The 22,974-nt window shown below is 58.3% G+C and overlaps 1 protein-coding gene and 1 long non-coding RNA gene across 3 annotated transcripts in view; one reads left to right on the top strand and one right to left on the bottom strand.

The window, feature by feature from the left end:
- Positions 1-7,319: 7,319 nt before the first annotated feature.
- The window catches only part of MVB12B (multivesicular body subunit 12B), a 139,100-nt gene continuing 123,445 nt past the window's right edge, over positions 7,320-22,974 (bottom strand). For both annotated transcript variants that reach the window (XM_054727427.1, XM_054727428.1), the window contains exon 10: positions 7,320-8,870. In XM_054727427.1, coding sequence (XP_054583402.1) covers positions 8,784-8,870 — 87 coding nt within the window. In that variant the 3' untranslated portion in view covers positions 7,320-8,783. The remainder of the gene's footprint in view (positions 8,871-22,974) is intronic.
- Positions 11,031-22,967, top strand: LOC114227696 (uncharacterized). Its single transcript, XR_003613774.2, has 3 exons — positions 11,031-11,369; positions 14,754-14,885; positions 22,470-22,967. It is a non-coding gene; the product is annotated as an uncharacterized LOC114227696 (long non-coding RNA).

Raw genomic sequence — 22,974 nt, 5'->3', positions numbered from 1 at the left:
AGTTTCCACATCATTTATGGAAAAGACTGTCTTTACCCCATTGTATAATCTTGGCTCCTTTGTCTTAAATTAATTGTGCCATTGATCTATGTGTCTGTGTGCTAATACCATACTGTCATATATTTTTTACTAGAGGCCTGGTGCATGAAATTCATGCATGGGTGTGTGTGTGTGTGTGGGGGGTGTCCCTCAGCCCAGCCTGCACCCTTTCCAATCTGGGACCCCTCGGGGGATGTCCAGGACTGCTGGCTCCCAACTGCTTGCCTGCCTGCCTGCCTGCCTGATTGCCCCTGTTTCTGCCTGCCAGCCAGATCACCCCCTAACCACTCCCCTGTCAGCCTGATCGACACCTAACTGCTCCCCTGCCAGCCAGATTGCCCCCAACTGCCCTCTCCTGCTGGCCCAGTTACCCCCAACTGCCCTCCCCTGCTGACCTGATCGCCCACAACTGCCCTCCCCTGCTGGCCATCTTGTGGTGGCCATCTTGTGACCACATGGGGGCGGTCATCTTATGCGAGGGCATGGCGGTCAATTTGCATATTACCTCTTTATTATTTAGGATTACTGTAGCTTTGTAATACAGTTTGAAACCAGGGAACATGATGCCTCCAGCTTTCTTCTTTTTCCCCCTCAAGATTGCTTTGGCTATTTGGGGTCTTTTGTGGTTCCATACAAATTTAGGATTGTTTTATTCTATTTCTGTGAAAAATGCCATTGGAATTTTGATAGGGATTGCGTTGAATCTGTAGATTGCTTTGGGTAGTATGGACTTTTTAACAACATTAATTCTTCCAGTTATTTATTTTAACCACCTATGAACATTAAAAAAACCTTTCCATTTGTGTCATTTTCAATTTCTTTCATCAATGCCTTATAGTTTTCAGTGTACAGGTTTTTCATTTTCATCTCCTTGGTTAAATTTATTCCTAGGTATTTTATTCTTTTTGATGCAATTGTAAATGGAATTGTTTTCTTAATTTATCTTCCCGAGAGTTCATTATTATTGTACAGGAAAGTACCATTTTTGTATATTGATTTTGTATCCTGCAAATTTATGAATTCATTTATTCACAGGTGTTGTTTTTTTTTTTGTGTATGTGTGTGTGTTTGTGTGTGTGTGTGTAGTCTTTGGGGTTTTCAATATATGTATAATATCATATCATCTGCAAATAGTGACAGTTTTACTTTTTCCTTCCCAATTTGGGTGACTTTTCTTTCTTTCTTTCTTATTTTTATTTTTATTTTATTTTTTTGCCCAATTGCTGTGGCTAGGGCTTCCAACACTAGGTTAAATAAAAGTAGTGAGAATGGGTATTCTTTTTCCTGATCTTGGAGAAAACGTTTTTAGCTTTTTACCATCACATGAGATGTTAGCTGTCATATATTGCCGTTATTATGTTGAGGTATGTTTTTTCCGTACCTACTTATTTGAGCGTTTTTTATCATAAATGGATGTTGGAGTTTGTCAAATACTTTTTCTGCAATTGAGATGATCTTATGATTTTTATCCCTCATTTGTTAATGTGGTGTATAACATTGATTGATTTGCAGATGTTGAACCATCTTGCATCCTTGCAATAAATTCCACTTGATCATGGAATATCCTTTTTAACACATTGTTGAATTTAGTTTGCTACTATTTTGTTGAGGATTTTTGCATCTGTGTTCATTAGGGATATTTGGCCTATAATTTTCTTTTTGTGTCGTATCCTTGTGTGGTTTTGGTATGTGGATAATGCTGGCTTTGTCTCTTTGCTCATATTTTATCAACTGGGCTATAGTTACTGGGAGAAATGTAGTAAAACCTTCAACTGCAATTGCTGGTTTATCTGTTTCTTTTCGTCTTTCGTCTCAGTATTTCAAAACCAATAGACTCTTATTCAAAGCAACTTGCTTCTGCCTAATGTTTCCAGTGTCCTCCTGTACCTCTTGGGAGCTGTTTTTAAATTTATATTAAGCTCATGTTCTGTCTGGTCTCTCCATTTTTCTGGTGTCCACTTCTTGTTTAGCTCTTCTGGCATGTTCTTTCCTGTGACCTCACTGTTCCAGGGGTTCTTAACTCTGGCTGCACATTGACATCACCTGGGGAGCTTGACAAATGAGTGCTTCCTGGGTCCATCGTCTAACGGTTCTGGTTTCAGTGATCCAGGTGTGGTCTGGCACAGGAAGTTCTAATGTGCCGTCAAGGTTGCAAACCCTGTGCCACCTCCGGAGAAGGTGGGGGGTGAATGTACCTCAGATGTTCCAACCTGTGCCAACCTTGTCCTCCCATCTCAGGAGATCCAGACCCTCAAGAAGACACCCAAGATCCCTGCCTTTCCCAAGACCTGTGTCTCTGGTTGCCCTTACCTGGTCCAAGGTATGGTGAGAGGGGAAGAGGGAGCCCAGCTGCTGTTTTGGTGGTGAAAGGATGAATGTGGGGGCCCCGTGGGGGAAATGATGAGGATAGCCAGAAAACCGCTCCCCCCACGCCCTCTCTCACCTGTGTCCGTGGCCACCGTTCCCTCTGGCCCGCTGCTGTTCCTCACTCCGAGCCCCAGCCCCTCCCAGCTTTAGTGTTGGGTCCTGTGGTCCATCCATCTCCTCTCTTTCTCTGGCATCCCCGAGGTGGGGGTGAGGGAGAGAACCAGCACTCTGTGGCAGTTCCTCTTCCTGCCCCCACCCCACCATCATGGGACACGTTGGGCACCATGGCTTCAGAGACAAGCTGGGTGAGGGAGGGCCCAGGGCTCACTCTCATCTCTGGCGTCCAGGGAGGCTGGCCATTGGTCATCACGGTCCCTGGAGTGGCCACAAGCCTCACAGCAGGTGCCACTGGGGTCCGTTCTTCTTGAGCTTCTCAGCAGTTGAGTCCGGTCTCCCCACCAGCTTCAGGAAATTTATTCAGAGTACTTGCTTGCACCTGCTGCTTTTCTAGGCCTGTGCTGGTGCTCAGATTGAGTACCTCTGTGGATGGGGAGGGCAGTATACTAAGCGAGACATATACCCCTTCCTCCAGGAGCAAATGCTCTAATGAGAGGATCAAATGTGTGATGTATGGAGCGGCTTGGGGTGGGGTGTCCATTACTTCCAAGGGGTCAAGAAGGACATCACGGAGGACGTGTATGAGCAGGGTTTTGAAGGACAAATAGGAGTCTACCAGGCAGAGAATCAGGAAAATGCATTCTAGGCAGAGGGAATAGCATATGCAAAGGCGAAGAAGCACAGAGTTCAGGGAACCAGAAATAGAGCAGGGAGGTTAGTGGGAGCTGAGGCTGCATGGGAGGTGGAGGTCAGATGCAGGATGGTGGTGTGCAGAAACCGGAGGGCCTTGGACTTCATTCTGAGGGTGAGGGGCAAAGCATGGTACATCTTGTTAGATGGATCTTGGCGGTGTGGGAAATGGCCAACAGGGGAAGACCCTGGAGGTGGAGGAATGGCTGCAATCCAGGTGAGGAGAGTGGAGGGCCAGCACTGAAAAAGGAGCAGTGAGAAGAGAAAATAGTGGACGAGTTTGGAAACAAATTTAGATGGGCTGGTGATGGGGGTGACCCCAGATGGCTCCAGGGGCGGCGTGGGTGACTCTGGGGGAGGTGGTGGCGCTGTTCCAGAGGTGGAGATGTCGGAAGGGGTTAGGAGGAAGATGGGACCTTTGGGGTTAGGAGGAAGATGGGACATTCAGCGTGGGATACACTGAGGTCAGGGTGGGACATCCAGGCGGCTGCTGGAACTGTGTGACTGGAGCTCAGGGAGATGGGCCATGACAGAGTTAAGCATTAAGACACGGCTGCTCCCGGCTGCTGGGAGGATGCAGAAGGGGGAGAGAAATGCAAGGGTGGGGCTCAGGGATGCCCCCAAGTTTTGGGGATGACCCAGTTTGTCTGGAAAAAATAGGCAGAGCAGGGGGAGAAGTAGGAGAGAGATGGCTGGGGGGTGTACACACTGCGTGGAGTGAGATGGTCTAGCCCAGAGGTTCTCAACCTTTCTAATGCCACGACCCTTTAATGCAGTTCCTCATGTTGTGGTGACCCCCAACCATAAAATTATTTTCTCTGCTACTTCATAACTGTAATTTTGCTACTGTTAATGAATCGTAATGCAAATACCTGTGTTTTCCGATTGCAGTTATGCGGCATTAGGAAGGTTGAGAACCACGGGGCTAGACCATCAGCTTTGTGAAGACAGGGATGCCACTGCTGAATCCCCAGTGCCCGGCTCAGGGCCTGCATACGGAAGGTGCTCACACGTAACTTGGATGGCTAGACGGATGGATGAAAGGACGAATGATGCGTCACCCACCTCACAGTTCCCAGCAGCCACCTGGATGGCCTGGTGGGGTGCTTTTCCGTCTTCCTGGGAAGGTCTCCCACCCCTCTGCCCACAGTCCGGCCTTCCTCTGTAGCAGATGCCTCTATAGGACCCAAACCTGAACTGGCTCCAGGTACTCTGTGATCACATATTCCCCCTCCCACCTGGGCCAGAGCTACCAGGAATAGAAGGGGTCACCTGACCCAGGCCGGCCAATCAGAGTCTGACCTGGGACTCTTGCCTCTGGATCTTCTGAATGAGCCTGTGTAGACTTGGGTGACTGTATGTACACCCACTTGTGTGTGCCAAGAATGCTGGTGTGCAGAGCACGTGAGAGGGAGAGCCAGAGTGCGAGGGAATGAGAGGTCGAGGCAGACGAGGTGGCGTGGGCAAGACAGGAGACAGGTGTTCCCTGGCTCTGGCCTCTGAGGCTTGGCCAGGTCCTGCTTTGGGCTCGGAGTGTCCTCTGGGTCTGGCTACTAACCCTGCCGTGGCCTCGGCTGCTGTGTGTGGATTTGTTTTTTGCTGCCCCCAAGGCCAGTGTGTGAGGTGCCTCTCCGGGGCTCTGAGCCCTTTCATCTGCCTCCCCGAGGCCTCTTGCAGACAGACTGGGTCCCGGGTGCCGAAGGCCACCACTTGCACTTGCTGGTGACCGCCCTGGGCGGGACTCGGCACACGCTGTGGACGGCACCACAGAACCCAGGCCCCCGAGGAGGGGTTTTCCTCTCCTCCTGCTGTGGGAAGAGACCCGAGGGATGCCAAAGGCGGGGCCGGGGCTGGAGGCGCTGACACGTGTGGGGACCCTCGGGGTCGCCTGGTCTCCCCGGAGCCCAGCAGGAACAGGGCTGGAGGCAGTGCAGGCCCAGACCGGGCTGTCGAGCCCGAACATGCAAAGGTCGCCGGTGAAGGCAGGCGCTTTGATGGTGAAACCTGACCTGACGCTCCTCACAGGGAGCCGTGTCCCGGGCCCTGCGGCCCCTCCTGGCGGGGGGAGCGGCGGCGTCCTACACGCAGGTGAGCAGCGGGGACGGGGCCGAAACCGCGCAGCTGCGTGTCCCCCGCCGGGCCAGGCCCTCCGCACGCAGACAGGGCTGCAGGGCAGGCGCCGATGAAAGGGCCGCATTCCTCACCGTGACCCGCCGAAGCGCACACGCTTCACGTGCTTTTCTGGCAACGGGACTTCCTGCTCAGGGAGCATTCCGGGGGCTGGAGCAGAGCGCGGGCCTTCTCGGGCCTCCAATGCTCTGGCGTGGGACCAGCCCATCTAAGCGAAACCGGCCCAGCAGCCTGCCAGCTCTTTCTAGAAGGCGGGCAGGCCAGGGGCGGCCTCGGCTCTTTGTGTCTGGGACCAGCTGGAGGCCTGGGGCGCTCTATCAGGTGGCTTCAGAGACAGCAGCGAGCCGGGAAAAGGTTAAAACGAACATTTATTTAACAAATTACGTTAAGGAGACAGACGATCACACAGTGAAACTTCCCTTTGTCAACCGGAGTCCCCTCGAATAAATATGCGCGGCGAGGACGCGTTCCTACGGCGAGCGCAGTGGCCCCGGCCCACGCGGCAGCCCGCGCCTTCGCTGGGAGAGCAGGCCCCCGGCTCAGGGCGGTGACAGCTGCGGGGCCGAGGGCCACGTTTGCAGCAGGCGGAGAAAGCTGGCTGACCCCGGGCGGGCGGGCAGGCGCCAGGGGCGTGGGGCCGCCTCCTCCAGGCCGCAGGGCACAGCAGACAGAGAGCCAGTCACACCTGCTCAGCGTGGCGCTTTGTCAGGCCCTCTGCCCTGGCCCTCGGGGTCCCTGGCTCTCCGTGGGGCGGTGGGCTTCCCCACAAACGGCAAATGATGGGTCCACCGCGGGCCCTGTCCCGAGCGTGTGCTTATGGTGGGAGGGCTGGCACCGCGGCTCCGGGGCCGAACGACACTCGGCTCCAAACCCCGTCTCTGCCACTTACCAGCTTGTGCCCCGGGACAGTCCGGCTTCTCCATCCAACTCCTGGTGTGTTTGCTCCCCGAGGGGAGTGACGGGGGGGGGGGGGGGGGGAATGTGCTTAAGGTGCCGGCCTGATGCCTGGCAAGGGGTATGGGCTTGGTGAGCGTCCGTTCCCGTGTCGCCCCTGCGCCACCCTCCCCGAAGGACAGGGCCAGTCCCCCACCCACCCGCCCGCGTGGGGCAGACGGAGCCTGGGGCCCCTGCTCTTTCTTCCGCGGCGGCTTCTTCCCTCACCAAGTGGAGGCGGGTTGTGGCCAAGATTAGTTCTTGGACTTGGGTGGGTAGGAGCCTTCTCGTAAATTTACAGGACAACCTGCAGCAGGTACTCACTCCTCGTCACGTGCCACTTCCAAGGCCGCGGAGAGAGGTCGGATGTCAGAGGAAAGAGAAGGAAGGGGGCGTGTGCTCCGCTCAATCTTCTGGGGGGGGGGGGGGGGGCAGGGGGGGCTGGGGCCTAGGGAGGGCTGCTGCCTTCACCTTTCCAAGAGGACCTCCCCCTCCCTCCCCCTCCCCCCGAGCAGCGGGTTTGAAAGAAGAGTGCCCCCCAGGAAGAAGCAGGTCATCCCACTCAGGTGTGAGCCAGAGCCTGTGCACACTCAGAGCCTTGTCACCCCCACACCTGCTCACCCTCACCCCCTCTCAGAAGGCAAAGCACAGGGCTAGGAGCAGCTGGAAGCCACCACACAGCCTACAACGCGGTCACCCTCGCGGTCTCAGCCGCCGTTTATCGTGACGTTCAGTCAAGGCCACTCCCTAGACTAGGTCTGCGATGCGGGGAGGGCTCTCGGCTTGCCTCTCCCCAGGGGCATGTCGGGGAGCTGTGGACACCCCCCTTTCACTGCTGGCCGCCCTCACCCCGGCCCATTAGAGCTGCTGAGATGTCCGTCACGGGGGAGGGGCTGCCGGGTGCTCCTGATGGAGGTCATCTCACAACCAGGCCGTGAAAAAGGTCGAAGGCCAGAGTGCACGGACCACGTGAGTCGACAGGAGGAATCGGGGCTCTGCCTCCCTCCCCCTCTGCCCCCCACCCCCCGCCTGCTGGACGCCACCGTCTGTCGGCCTTCAAGTTACACAGGTCACCTGGTCTGAACAGCCACCCATCCACAAAGCAGCAGCGGACACGTTTTCTGGGCCACGGGCTCCCCTAACTCCCCAGAAACTCAACAGCTTATGCCCGTGGGCACACCTGTGCCCGGTCAGCTCTCCGGCCCGGGGCAAGCACCGATCCCAAGCCCCGGGGCCTGCGGCTCCCGCACTGCGTCTCCTCCACTGGCCGCGAGGGAGGCACGGGAGGCCCGTCTCACCAGGGGTGTCCTCAGGTTTGGGGGCGGCGAGGCGACCACACCCGTGCCCCGAAAGCAGGAGGTATTACAGTGAAGGCCGAGGGGGTGGCGGGGACAGGTGCGTGAGGTATTTTTCGCCCTGCCCTGCTTCCTAACGGGCTGGTTCCTATTGCACCCGGCCCCCCTGTGCCCGCCCGGGGCCCGCAGGGAGGGTCTGTCCCTGGTGTGGCTCCCCCGTGCTGCCTTCCTGGTGGGGGCACCTCACTGCTCTCCATGGCCCAGACACACCCCAAACCTCTGTCCAAAGTTCCAACCATCTGGTGACCCCCCAAGATGGGAGACACCAACAGCCAGCCAGGCAGGCCGTTGGGGTGAGGCGCAGCAGCGCCCGTTCTCACGGCGGATGTGCGTCGCGGTGAACTCGGCAGCGGCGCTGTGACCGGCCATTGTGGCAGGAAGGTCAGGGCCGGTCCCGTTGGACGACCAGGGTCGGACGGACGGTTCACAGCTGGTCCTGTGAGCGGAGGCCGCAGGAGCGGCGGGCCGAGGGGCCCTGCTCAGAGCCTCTCTCCTCGACGACCTGGGAGGCCAGTGGCTGTGAGGGGGGTCAGGCACCGGGCAGAGGCAGTTGGCACTGCTGATGGCACGTGGGCACTGCAGAGACGAGCCCTTTGGGGGGACGTGGGTGTGGGGTGAGCACAGCGTCCTGGGCAGGGAGCGCCGGGCACGCGGCCCCTACCGCAGGGCGTCCCGTGTGTGGATCCAGTGACGAGTCCCAGCTCGATGTCACCGGGGCCCCGGCTCTTCCTCCTCGGGGTCGTGAGATGCTGGGGCACCTGATGCGGGGGCCGAGGGCCCGGTTCCACGCCGGGGCGGGCGGTCGGCGCCGTGGAGCCTGTGCAAAGCCGCCCCGGGTCTCCCAGGAGGGGCCGTGGCTGGTGGCAGCGACAGGAGGGAAGGGAGTCACTGGTGGCCCCGGGTGAGGGCTCTTTAAGGACGACTGCTCCTCACACGGACACGCCAGGAGCCGTCACTACGGCACACACAGGTTAGTCGAGGTTATGAATGTCCCCAGGGCGGGGGGTGTCATGTCAGGCAAGCTGATGACCGGATGGAGCGCTCAGCTGCCCGAGTCGCCCCGCCGAGCCGGTGGGGCAGTGAGGGGGCAGAGGGGGCGGGCGAGGCGGGCACTCAGGCGTCTTCTCCCCCAGGAGGCAGGCGGCCGGGCCCTCAGGACTGGGGGATCTGCTGGCCGCGCGTGGGGCTGGGCGGGAGCCTGGCGGCGGCGCTCTGCTCCGTGCGGAAGCTGTACTCGTACTGCGGAGGGACGGACAGACAGCAGTCAGTGTGCGGGGCCAGGCGGCCACTCCACGCCTCGGGCCGGGCCCTCGCTGAGCCCTGGGCGTGCACACGGGCTGTGGGTGCGAGCAGGTGCCTGCAGACACCCCTGTGGGGCTGGTCCCTCTCAGTCCCTGCCCCACCCGCAAGGTGGGACCTCAGCACCGGCAGTGCCTCAGCCACCACGCCGGCGGCAAACACGCCAGCTGACCGCGAGCCAGGCTGCACGCCCGGCGCCCCCCCCCCCCCGCCCCCCGCAGACGGTCCTCGCCACCCTCCTGGAGGGAGCCCCACTGGCAAGGGCAGACCTGGGTCTCTGCCCAAACCTGACCAAGGGCAGCGCAGCCACCAGGCCCGGGGACCCCGACTTGCCGCTCCGCTCACGTGCCCCTCGAGCACTGCTGGCGACACACTCCGTGATGCGGGACACGCCCTGCCCACGCCTCCTCCCTGAGGGTGTGCGAGTGGCCTCACGGACTGCCGGGGACCCTCTAGGGCTGCCCCCCACTGCCCCCCGAGCTCACCCAGCAGGTCCTGGGCCGAGGGCGGCGAGAGGAGGGCAGAGCCTTTACTGTGGGCCAGGGACCTGAGGTTCACCCTGAAGGCCAGGTGGGATCGCATCATCTGTGTCGGGCAGGGCATGCGGGCGGAAGAGGGGGTGCAGGTGCGGGGTGCCTGCCGGGCGGAGCTGGGCCGCAGGCTGGTGCTGGGCGTGGGGAGCAGCCTGAACGAGGCCACGTGGCCACGTGCTCCTGCAGGTGTGGCAGGAGGAGCTTACACTGGCCGGGGGTCGGTAAGCGTTGAAGATGAGCTGAAACCTTTCAGCAGCTGGAATCATCATACAAAGGGCTCACCTCTGAGCACAGCGCCCGAGGACGCTGGGGGCGGCTGGTAGGAAGATGGGGTGGAGCCGTGGCAGCAGGGGGCATCCCCCGGGCACCCCCACAGGGAGGGCTCCCGACGCCCTGCTCCCCGCCAGGCACCTGGCAGAGCCTGCCCGGCACCCCTCCCCGGAGGCACTTCCGGGGCCAGGCCGAGCGAGCGAGAGCAGCTAGAAGTTGGGGGGTTTCAGGTTTAATAGTGTCCTCAACCCCACTGCCCGACAGTCCCACAGCTCTGACCCAGGACAGACAGACAGACAGACACAGATCAGCGCTGGGGCGGGGGAGGCCCGGCTGACCATCCCAGTGCAGAGGTGGAGGTGCGCAGCCTCGCAGGGCCCCAGGCCCCGGTGACGAACGGATGCGGTCCGACCGACAGCCTGTCCCGAGGGCGGAGGGGGCAGAGGGGCTCAGGTTGCAGGGCGGCCTCGGGCAGGTCTCAGCTCCGCTCTGAGCCTCGGTACACTCCCCTCTGCAGTGAGGTCACCAAGAAATGACCAGCGCTGGTGAGGAGGGAGAAAGGGAACCGCGTGCATTGTGGGAATGTGAGCTGGAGGACAGCAGTATGGAGACCCTCTGACAACGAAACGGAACTGCCATGTGGCCCAGCAGTTCCGCTGCCGGTCTCCATCCCCAGGAAGTGAAAGACGGACGTGCCGAGCTCTCTGCGCCCGCGCTCACGGCAGCGTGCGCTCAGGAGCCGAGCAGAGGAGCACCCCACGCGCCCGCAACGGCTGCTGGATAGAGCGCGTGGCGCGGGGTGGGCAGAAGACGGACAGCTGCTCGTGTGGAACAGACAGGCGGTGACGGTCATTACACCAGCTTTAGTGACTCAGCAGAAGGTCGCAGTGCGACTGCAACCCACTTTGGCCCAGCCCTGCGTATACCCAGCGGAACACTATTCAGCCTAAAAGGAATGAAGTCTTGCTGTCTGTGACGCATTATGCTAAGTGGAATAAGTCAGACGGAGGAAATACCACATGATCCCACTTACGTGTGGAATCTAAAAGAAAAAACAAGACACAAAAACCCAACCAAGTCAGCAGATTGGTGATCTGGGGAGGGGGGGGGGGAAGTAGGGGAGGAGGAGGGAGGGCCTGAAGGTACAAACTTCCGGTTATAAAAAGTCTCGGGGATGGAGGACAGCGTGGTGAGATGGCTAATACTGTTTTGCATATTTGAAAGGTGCTAAGAGTAAATCTAAGTTCTCATCATAAGAAAAAGATTCTGTAACTATGGTGACGGACTGACCATTCTGAGATCCATACGAACAGCGAAGCGTTATGTTGTACCTCTGAAAGGAATACCATGTTTATGTCAATTACACCTCAGCAAAAAGGGTGGAGTCACAGTCTGCGCCCCCAGGGCTGCTGTGAGGGTGGGATGAGGTTTGTACCTTGGACCCTCGCCTGGCCTCCAGGTACGTCTGTTGGTTACCAGCCGGTCACTCTTCTGCTCTCTGGGGACCAGGGCACAGGCCAGGACCTTCGGTTCAGCTCCCAGGCGGCGGGCAGACCCGTGCGGCGGGAGGCAGTGGCCTCCAGGCGAAGTCTGGGACAATACCGCCACCTGGTGGCTGCTCAGGTACATCACAGCAGTCAGTGTTCCCTCCTGGGCTGCCTTAGCTAATCCACCAGGGGCCTGGGGCCAGCAGAGAACCCCAGGAGCAGGCGGAAGGAGGCACGCCGGGGCCACTGACCCAGATGAGCGCACAGGAGAGGAGGCCGGGGAGAGAACATGAGCGCTTTGCTCCAGTGGCCGAGGAGCACCCAAGGGGCACTCTGGGAGACGTGGAACTGGGATGAAGGGGTGGAAAGTGGAAGCACTGGGGTCAGGGCAGCTGGAGTGACAGGTGTGAAGATGTTTCAAGAAAAGCACACAAGGTGGGGAGAGTAGAGGCCGGGCCCAGCCCTCGGGACGAGGACCCAGAGACGGGGGGGTGCAGGAGGCTGGGGGCTTCACTTCGGCGGCTCCGAGACCCGCCGGGAGACGCTGCCTGGGGCGGCAGCAGGCCGAGGCACCTCTCAAATGAGGGAGCAGTGCCAGTCGCCAGGCCCTCGGCGTCACACCTCCTTTGGGAGGCTTTGCGGGGCCCGCTGGGCAGGCTCTGTGCTGGCTCCGGGGCGGTGGGGACACAGGGGCGGTCAGGCCTGCTCTGTGGGGGCTGGTCAGCACAGAGAGCCCGTGAAGGGAGATGGAGGCGGAGGCAGTAGGTCCCGGGTGGCCGCAGAAAAGTTGGGGGCCGGAGCGGGATCAGGACACCTCCCAGCCGGGACAAGCAAGTGCTGGCCAGGGCTCAGGGAGTCCTGAGCCAGTCTTTGTGGCCAGGCGTCGGGGCAGGGTCCCTAGGAAGGAGGCACAGATGGGCCTTCAAGGATGAACTGCTAAATCCCCCTCCTCTCGTGTCTGGGGCAGGGGAGGGCGGAGAAGAGCACACACAGCGCCCCCCCCCCCCCCCGGGGCCAGATCCGGGCGCAGCACAGATTGGTGTCCCCCCACCTCTGCCCTTGGGATTTCCCCTTTAGGTTCTATTGGCTGGAGAAAAGGGAGACCCCCTCTTGTTTTCTCTAACTCCCCAAATGAAAGTTCAACATATGTCCCCTGACATAATCCCCCTTAGGCTGCGGATAACCCTTCCCACAGACGCTGTCCTCGGCGGGACTGCGGCCCCAAAGTGTTTGCCCAAGAGACTAGGGCGGCCTCTGGAAGCCCTTTCTCTCCCCTGGGCAAACAGCGAGTACCTTTGAAGGTGGATTTGGGCCCAGATCTGTTTACTCAGGACATGAGTCTCCCGCAGAAGGAAAACCTGCACTCGCCTACAAACAGCAAATCCTTTTTGAATTAAAAAATTTTTCAATTAAAAAGAATTTGGGTTTGCAGAGCCAGCTCAGCGGAGCGGCGCCAGGCCTTGGCGCCCTCTGGTGGGCACAGGCCGCCATCGCAGCAGCATCAGCAGCCGGCCTGGGCGGCCTCTCCAGGAAAGAGACATCACTGTCAGGGCCCCGCCTGGGGACCCTGCAACGGAGCATCAGACCTCTGAGCCACAGCGCACAGCTCCCACCTCCCCAACGGCTGTGGTCAGGCCAGGCGGCATCCCGGCAGTGGGAGACGCAGGCCACAGCTTCCAGTGCACCTGGAGCCCGGCCTCACTGGCCAAACTCCCACTGACCATCCCACCCCCATGGGTCTGCTGACTATCCCACCCCCATGGGTCCGCTCAAAGGTGCGGCGATCTCACCTAAGACAATTCACGTGAAGGCGCGTCCTCCTGCGCCTCAGAACCAGAGGCTCAGCCAGCCCAGGGCGGGGCCTGGCCGGGTGGGGCCGGCATCAGCATTTGCCTGGAAACATTTCCCAGCTGTCCCAGAAAAAGGCACATCCCTCCCCTTCACTCCCTGGTCCAGCGGCCAGTCAGCCAGAGAGCTCCCTACCCGGAAGGGGGCGCTTTGGGGTGTCTCCAGCCCGAGTTTTCTGATGTGGAGGCTGCAGGGAAGCAGCTCTGCGCAGGGTCACAGCCCGGCGGGGGCAGGGGGACAGGGCGGCAGCAGGCCTCGGGCAAGTGTCTCATCCTCTTCCTCAGGGGATGCAACTCGGAGGTGGGGGTGGAACAGATGGGCGCCAGCACGGAGGGCGCTTCGGTGAGCGAGAGGGGCCTGGAAGGCCCGGCCAGGGAGCACAGGTGGAGGGGAGGGAAGGGGCCAGAGTCCGGCCATGGCGAGGAGTCTGGCTCAGGGGTCGGCCCAGGGAAGGGTGCAGGCACGGAGGGTCCCTGCACCGTCAGAGGGAGGGGGCGGGGCTCTGAGCAGCGGCCCCGCCTCTCCCAAGCCTGCCCTGCCTGGCCCCGGCCTTGGCCACACAGCCCAGGCCCTGACCTGCTGTGCTCACCACCCAGGGCTCAGCCCCTCCGGGCGACGGGCAGCGTCCTCCCCTCTCCGCACTCCTCTTCAGAAGCCTGGCTGCGGGGACTCGGCCCCGGGGCAGGTGGACTGGGGGAGCCGGCTCGACAGGCCCGGCCTTGGTGCAGCCTCCTCCCGTCTGTCCTGTTGGCTGTTTCCTGCGGAGGCCTGTTCGCACCTGGACTGGGGCACCAGAGGGACACCTCAAAGCCTGGGGAAGGGGACGCCTCGGGCTGGACACGTGCAGAGGCCCGGGCTGTGGGGGAGCCAGGCCTGCCCTCCCCTCCCTGGGGGAGGTTCCAGAATTCCCCAGAGCAGGGAGCACACCTGGCTACCGGAAGGGCCTGCCGCTCAGGGCTCCTGGATTATGGCTCCACAGGTGACAGGGCGGCAGGAGCTGCCGGGTCCAGGGTGAGTGTTGGGACCAAATCCTCATGCCCGCGAAGCTGGTACTGTTCTTCCCACCACATGAGCACCCGGGGCTCAGAGAGCCGAGCCTCCTGACGCAGGCCACCAGGGCTGGGGACACGGCCGGAGGGGAGGGTGCTCGGCCAGTCCCTGCGCTGGCTCTCCCAGGTGGCTTCCTGAGCAGCCCCGGCATCGGGAGCCCCGAGCTCCACCCCGTCCCACCGCTGGGGCGCCCTAGGTGAGGGGCTGGACAAGGCCCCCCAAGGCCCACCTGCTCCGGGAGCAGGAACCATGTCTGTGGGGCACAGAGCCGCCCGAGAAGGGCTCGGTGAGCAGCTGGGCTCCATGCCTGCCACGCGCTGGTTCAGCTGGGCCGCCGCCTGCTCTGAGGCCTCCGGTCACTTCATCCCTCCTCATCAGTCACCCCGTCCTGCTCCAAACCTGGGAGGCGAGGGGGCGGTGACTCCTACGTCCCCACCCCGGGGCAGAGCCCCGCCCCGCCTCACCCCTGCTAAATAAACACCACTCTGTCCACTAACAGCCAGGCTCACCCGTCACGGCGCCAGCATTTCAGAGTTTCCCTGTGTATCGCCTAAAACAGTGGTTTGCAGCTCTGTTGACTAATGAGTTTGCCGACCACTGGCCTCAAACAGATGTCTGTACTTCTCCTCTCCGAGGTTATCTGCAGAAGAATGTGAACGATCCTGCTTTCTGGCCCTGGTTTGGGTGGAGAAGAAGCTGTGGTCACGCTGGGACGGGGCCTCCCCACCCCTCAGCTCATCTTCGTGCTCACTTTTACCCACACGCAGGTAACCTTCTACAAGTTCAATTTGGGGGGCTATCACTTTAAAAGTTGGGTGATGAATGATCCCCAAACATAATGGACAAACCCTTCTCTGAAGGACTCGCGTAGGCCAGGAATTCATCCTGACTTCAGTTTCGCAGGAGCAGCAATACCACCCAGGACGGTGTCCAGGCGGGCAACGCTGTCCGCCCGGCGTCATCGCTGCCGCAGCCCCCACGGCCCGGCCTGGCTCTCAGGTCTGTGTGAATGCCGGGGCCCCTGGGAGCAGCCTGGGGGGCTGCCGCGGCGACCACAGAGGGGGGCGGAGGGAGCCCGAGGCTCAGAATTGGGAGCTCTATTAATATAACCCACCATATTAACATGCTGGTGGAGAAAAAAATGAGCATCTCAAGAGATGATTAAAAGACATTTATCAAAAGCCACCATCCATTTCTAATAAAAACATTTAGGAAAATAAAAATAGATGGCTAATTCTTTAACACGAGAAAAAAAGGGACACGTCCGTACACATGACAAGCCAAAATGTAACCCTCTGGATCAATATTGAAATTAGAAGCCGGCATTGAAAACATGACGACAAGGAGGCGCAGGCACCAAGCGAGGGACAGACACGGGGAGGAGGGGCCGGGGCCGGGGTTGGTCCGCCTGCGAAAGGCAACGGAGGAACCTCAGGAACAGCGAGGGCGAGAGAGCCAACTCCAGGCACGCAACGCGAAGCCAACAGCTTCTGACGCGCAAGCGACAGAACAGCTGACGGAGCGAAGATCCCTTTGACAAGAGCCACAAACACAACACACCCAGGATGGACCTGGCAGGAACGTGCAGGAGCTTTACAGAACCCCATGCTACTCCCTGAGGGACGGAGCACAGGCCCGCGGAGACGCTTCCCCTGAATGGCGGCCCCTCGTCCTGCCCTCACCGTCACAACGAGCCGGAATGGGGCTTTGGGAACCCCCGGCCCCCAGCACGATTCTGAAGCTCAGCTGGAAGAACAGTCATGTGAATATCATTAGGAAAATTTTTTTGGGGAAAAGAGCCCTATCACGTATTAAGGCTTATCTCAAAGCTGTAAGACCCAGAACAGTGTGGTAACAGATGAAGAGTCAAGGAGAATAATGTCCATTAATTAATCACACGTGGAACTAGACAGTCACGTTCCACTTGACGAAGGGATACACTCTGAGAAACGCGTCGTTAGTATTTGGGGGCATGCGTGGGGATGGGAATGGGGGGATGAGGACAAATATGTGATACCTTAATCAATAAAGAAATAAAAAAAAAAAGAGAACTGCGTCGTTAGGTGCCTTTGTTGTGCGAACAGCATGGTGCACTTAGACAAACCTGGAAGGTACAGCCCGCTGCCCCTGCGCTGCCCCTGAGCAAAACACAGGAACGGAATCAAGCAGGAGAGAAAATGCACAATCAAGCGGTGCGGCAAACACGAGATGTATGCGGCCTCTGCCCCAGAGCACGGTCTGTTCTACAGCAAACATCCTTATACGTAGAAAGAGTGCACTCTAAAATAACGATAAAGAGTAGAGTGTGCAAATACATAAACCAGTAACACAGTCAGTTACCATCATCAAGTCTTACGTACTCTGCATATTGTACCTGCCACACTTGTGTACGACGGCGAGCAGGTGGTACCAACCACAGACAGCACCACCCAGACAGGTGGGTAACGTGTCGTGCTCTGACGTTAGGACGGCTATGATGTCATCACGCGACAGGAATTTCCCAGCTCCGTTACGATCTATGGGACCACTGTCGTATACGCGGTGCATGGCTGTATATGATGGAGGTAGTATTTAAAATTTACTGAAGAAAATAATCAATGCTACGAAAACTGGCTAACACTGTAAGATAAAGTAAACATGGTTCCAGCCATCATCATCTAATAAATTTCAGATGGATTAGGGAGTTGAGAAGCATTTAATATTTTAATATATTAAAGTACAAAAAGGTAGGAGAAAATAGGAGTGAATATTTTTATAATCATCTAATATGATCTGAAGCCAAAAATTAATCTGCCCATGACAAAATTTAGAACATATTATTAACAAGGTGAAAAGCCGCTGGTTAAAGTGGTGTGTGTGTGTGTGTGTGTGTGTGTGTGTGTGTGTGTATGTACACAGAACAGGGAGCAGGTTGTTATAAAGAGCATAAAGAACTCTTTAAAAATGAATGAGAAAAGCTAAAGAAGGCAATAGAGGAAATTAGGCAAAGGGTCCAAACAGAAGACATTCATAAAAGAAATACAAATGAGCAATAAACATGACAAGATGTTCACTTTTAAACGCCAGGGGAGTGTGGCCAGAGGACGTGGGAAGCAGGCACCCTCACATGCTGAAGGCACACTCCTTTCTCTGGGAAGGAAAACGGTAATGTATGTCCTAAAGGCCCAGGGAAGCAAGGACACGTGTACGAGGAAATATACCGCAGCAGCGTGAGAGCAAGTAATGGGAACAGCTCAAAAGTCAGTCAGCGGTGGATTGCGTAAATTATCATAAAGGAAACATGCAGTCACGGAAAGGAGGGAGCAGATCTGTGTGCACCGACGTGGCAGGATGTGCCAGGTACACGGTAAGTGTGCAACAAGGGACAGAATACTGTGTATACTGTGAGCCCGTGTAATGCTTGCGTGTGTGTGTGTGTGTGTGTGTGTGTGTATCTCCCAGGAGTGGAGTGTGGGGCAAGTTTATGTGTCTGAATGTTTGCATTTTTATAAACATGTAAAGCCTTTGAACTCAGGGGGAAAACACTAAATGTTAAAGGTTGATTTTGATTGGCAGGGGAGCTGCTCAGGATGATGAACTGCCCAGGAGACCTGCCAGGATTTATGGGGAGAGAACTAGGCGTGTCTTTGGCCTAAAATGGTCCCTAAACGGTGGTCAGACTCCTGAGGTGGTCCCCAAGCTGCTTCCCACATTTCAAAGTAAGGATAACGCTTCTTTTGTGCCTTCAGAAGGGCCATCCATTAAACTACATCAGGTCTCTTTGTTTTGGGCGGGGATTATCTCCACTCTGCCATAGCCTGCAGAATCTGGTGGCAGCTCTGTCTTTGAGCAATGTAAAGAAAAGGGGGGCGGGGGACAGGTTAACTCCTATTTACTTAACTAACTTTTATTTAATAAAGTAGGCACATTGTGCCCCTCCGTCCCCCCATATATCAGCTTCCGTACTGAAATATAAAGAAAGAAAAAGGAGTCTGGATGGTGAAAAGGTTAAATCTCACAGGTGGAGAGAAGGCAGCTTATCTCCTGTTGCAGTTTAAGACCTGACCACTAGATGGTGCACAGGGACCACACATTTTGCGACCTCTCCCTGTACAGAATTCTTTAACGTTAATGAGCACAATGAAAGCTTTCCAGAGTCGAGAGAATGAACAATTGTGCTGGGATATGAACATTCTGCTTTTATAAAATTGGGACTCTGCCATTTCATTACTGATACAAAAATCTCCTGTTTCCCTTTCTGCCCGCATGTGCAGGTTCCAAAGCCACACGAAACCTCAGCTATGTGAAGGGGCCAGCAGAAGCCCATGGAAACGGCATGTCCAAAAGTTGAATTCAAACATCCTTTTCCCCTCGAGCTGCCACATGCATCCCATTAACTTCCCCTCGATGTCGTGACGTAGATGCTTGTGGAGCGGGCCCCAAGCTAAATAAGCAATAAGCCCCATTTTTCAACACACAAACATAAAGATGTCAACTCAGACTGTTTACTAATTAACGCTTAAAAAGACACAAATTAGATATGCGTGGCTAAGAGCAATTATAATCAAGACGAATTTCTCTAGTCATTTGGGAACTGGAAAAAAAATGCCTAATTGCTGGAACCAATGTTTTAAAAACTGAAATCATGCCAGTTAGCAAATATGTTCATTTAAAGAACATTCCACGTGACTACACTCTTGAGGATTGACTACAAACATGAGAACAAGGAAAATATTTAGGTATAAAATTAAAATTTTAAGCTCCCTCAGATTTGTAACTTCTTCATTAGATACGCCTGCAAACGGCAGCCCATAAAAACCTGTAGCAATTAAGTGGTTAAATGGACTGCCTCCCTTGTCACTTTTAAGGGAGTGATTAATATTAGATCGTCCCCTCACTAATTAGACTCTCCCTTGTCTTCGGCTTTAGAGCCGTGAAAATGGAGGCTGTTGGCTCCACCAGGAAGCTGGTGGGCGACCAGCACTTCCCTTGCCGGGTCTGAGTGCGGCACCCCTGAAGGGAGGGGAGCGCCGTGGTTTCCGTGGGAGGTGGGCCGCAGGCGGGGAGACGGCTGTGCGTGGGGCTGGCCGGCACTCGGATGCCCGTCCATCACAGGAATCGCCGGCTCCTGTTTTTAAAGGCTCGCCGGGCGTCATGCACGCAGCATGAAATCGACCACCATCAAGGCCCCTCTCCTGGCCGTCGTGCCCCGAGACCAGGACAGACTGGCCTGTGGGAGGCAGGTGGGGCCGGGGCGGAGGAGCACACAGGCTCCGGCACAGGTAACCGACACGGGAATTCTTCCAGAAGCTGCTGCCTGGACGGGAATCCAGCGGATGGAGCAACGGCGACTGCTTTCCGGGGAAGTAAAGCGCGGCGGAGACGAGCGCGTTTACATGCCCAGCTCACGGGAGGGAAGATGCTTCATCACAGGGCTCGGCTGCAAAACTACCCCCTCCCGCCTCCCGAGGAGAGAGAGCGCCTTTTGTCTGGCCGCGGAGCACAGTGAGGCCTGCGGGGGACACGGCCCCCGGTCCCGGCTGCTGCCCAGCCCCTGGGGAGGGGCCCGCGGGGCCAGAAGACCTCAGGTGCTGCCACTCCTGCCACTGGTCAGCCCCCTGGCCACCTCCGGGGCGCGGGGAGAGGAACACAATCTCCCTCTCTCCAGCCTGGGCGCCTGGACGGATGCGGGCGGCAGGGCCGTGGCCGCAGGAAGAGGGGCCGGGGGCCCGGAGCGATCAGATTTTAACGTTTTTATTAACCGCGGCCTCGTTCATTTCCAACAACCCACCCGCATGGCCTGGGCGTGTTTCTGGGTTGAGACGTTTTGCCTTTCCAGTGATTTTTTTCTTTGAAATCTGCTCGATAGCGTGTACACTGATTTTAATCGTGACCTGAGAACAGACCTCCCTGGGGTGTCTTTCATAAGGACACGTCGTCAGGTCCTGCCTCGGCCACACCCTGGGGCGGTCCTGACCGCTGACTAGGGCTCGGACCCGCGGGCGGGGTCATCAGGAGACTTGCCCCAGGTCAAACCCGGGGGCAGACCTGGCATGCCACCCCAGGCATGGCACTCGGACACTGTCCTCTCCCTGCACCGCTGCCTCCTCCGCCTCCACAGCCCACACACGTCCTGCAGACGCCCAGGTGCCCACGGGCGGAGCCTCGGCCTCGCACACACTGCCCCTTGAGCTCACTGGGGTTCTGTGGGGCCCGCCCACGACCGGGGTGACCTCGTCTCTTTCCATCTGTTCCTCAGTGGCAGGCTGGGGCTCCCTGCTGTGGTGGGCAGCTCTCCGGGCACTGCTGGAGTGCTCCCTCGGGCCCCTGACCCCCAGGCTCGAGGCTGACAGGTTAATGGGGTTCAGTCGTGGAGTGGCCTGTCCCAGGGCCAAATGGCAGTGACAGGTGCAGGCTACGTTCAGAAACATCCCAGGCAGCGCAAGTCAGGAGAGCGCACCTCCGGGACTGGATGCTTCACGCGGCCCCAGGGGTGGCTCTCTACTCCCTCACCCCAGGGAGCAGGGAGCAGGGACCCAGGGGGACCAGGGAGGAGCCCCAACAGGCATGAAGCCCAGGGGGGTCTCCCACCTTCGGGGGCAGGAGGCCTGGCTTAATGGATGAAACGGCTTACAGGGAGCAGGGAGCTGCCAGCAGCTCCCCCTGCCCTGGGGCCCACCCCTCCCCACCAAGAGCAGCCAGACCTGCTGGGAATAAAAAGGAGCAAAACCATCCGATGGAGGAGACAGCAGCCGCTCAGGGCCGGCCCCGGGGCCCAGAGCCTCTCCCAGGCCCTCAGCTCCCCCTGCAAGGCTGGGTTCAGGGGCCAGAAGGAGCCCGTTCAGGTTTATTTATGGAGAAAATCCTCGAATATGGTTGCAGAAGATGGAGCCGTTCACCAAAGTGTATGGACATCAACATACTAATCACCATTAAGTGCACGCGGCTGGCTGGTGTCCCGTGTGAATCCTCAGATGCAGAACCCCACAGCTTCCTGACGGCGGGCGTTTGCGACGGCGTCACACCCTACTGAACGTGTCTAGCCTCTCCCCATTCCCCCCATTTTCAACGCCACTTCAACTTCCTTCAGCAGAGAACACAGATGTGTGTTTTTAACCCATCGCTAAAAACAAGACACAGCTCGGCTCGGGCACCCGATGTCCCCGCTCAGCCACGGCACCGAAGCGCATGCGGAGGGGCGGGAATCGCGCTGTCCCCCCTGCCCGTGGACCAGGAGCGCGGAGCGGCGGCCGTTCTGACGCCCAGTCAAACCCCGGATGCTGCAGGGTAAGCATCTTTGTTCCTGCCCAGTTTTTCACGGAGGAAACAGGCTCAGAAAGGAAATGGCAGGCTCACACTCAGGCCCAGGGCGCGGACTGCAGGGCCATCCTGCCCACCGGCTCCGCTCAGAGCCTCTGCCCTCAAGATCAGACAGCCCGCTGGACACATCTGGGCCAGACTTCAGTCCTGAGAGCGGGAAGAGAGAGAGAGAGCCACCAAGGCACCCCGTGACTCGAAGGCCCGGGTCAGGACCCGGGTCCACCGGCCCCCCTTCCTCACTCCTCACCAGCCCCTCGCGGTCCGCGGAGCCACCGACTTCGAGTCATGAGGGAGAGGGTCTGGAGGGTGACACACGAGGCCTCAATCTTTCCTCACCCTCCGAGCCTCCATTTCTGCCCACGACACGGGAGGAATGACACCCACCGGGTCCGCGTGGGTGAGGGCCAGGGAGGCTGCAGGTGAAGCCGAGCCGGCGCTGAGCACACAGCAGGTGCTTGAACACACGGGGACCCAGGGGGGCCAAGGCCACACTTGGGGGCTGCCCCATCGCCAGCACGTGCCACCTCACAACACCCGGCCACGGCGACGGGCACCTGTATTCATGAAAAGCCCTGGAGGCCGGTTCTGCGGAGACCCCTGCCTTCAACAGAGGGGTGTGACTTGCCTGTCAGTGGGGCTGGGCTGGCCCCGCCTGTGTGAACCTGACCTCCCTGGACGGGCCGGCTGTGCCCTGCGTCACGTGACCACCTGCAGCCAGAGCAGGCCACCTCGCGGCCTCCCCTCCCCACACACTGAGCGCCACCGACGAGGACCCCACTCTCAGGCAGGGCTGAGCCGGCGGCCGGGACCAGCCGGCTCTTCGACTTGGAGAAGGGCTGACGGGGATCCTGTGCGCAGCTCCAGCGTGGCAGCCAGCCACCCTTTCCCCGAAGTTTACCCGCCCCCCCCCCCCCCCCCGGTCTATAGATGACACTCAGGCTGGGTTCATGATTTACTGAAAGCCAAAGACGAAGGGGGCTTTGCTGTCTTGTTTTTGCTGTGACGGTTAGGAATTTGTTGTACTACATTGACTCAATTTTCCTTGATTTCAGCCATCTTTCAACAATGCAACCTGCTTCTGCTCGCTGGCACACCGGAGAAAACCCGGAGGAGCCGGGATATGGAGATGGTTCTACCGTTTCCATCTTGGAGACAAATGCTCCTCTCGGCGGAGCTGGCTGCAGCACGTGACGGCTCCGCGACCCGCTCCCCACAAAGACGCACACGCCGCGCCGCGGTCCTCGGGACGGGACGCACGCCTGACCCCCAGCCCGACTCCATGATCTCACCGCTCTTTGGTCAGAGCTGGCACAGGTGCCCCCAGCGTGGATTTCTTCCTTTTTGTTAGAAAAACATCCCAAGTACTTTGAACCAGGCTGCCCAATGGGCTCGGCTGACCACGCACAGCGGCGTGCGCCGGGCCTCTAAATTAGAGGCTGCGACCCATCTCCTCGCCCCTCCTGGTGGCTCGGCACAGCACAGCCCCTCCCCAAGCCCCCACCTTCTTTAAGCTGAGACACTGAGCAAAAAATAAAGCACAGCTGATGGTTCCCTCCG

This window comes from Eptesicus fuscus, chromosome 15, assembly GCF_027574615.1.
Source record: "Eptesicus fuscus isolate TK198812 chromosome 15, DD_ASM_mEF_20220401, whole genome shotgun sequence".
Lineage (NCBI taxonomy): Eukaryota > Metazoa > Chordata > Mammalia > Chiroptera > Vespertilionidae > Eptesicus > Eptesicus fuscus.
This window is presented reverse-complemented; position numbering and strand designations above follow the sequence as displayed.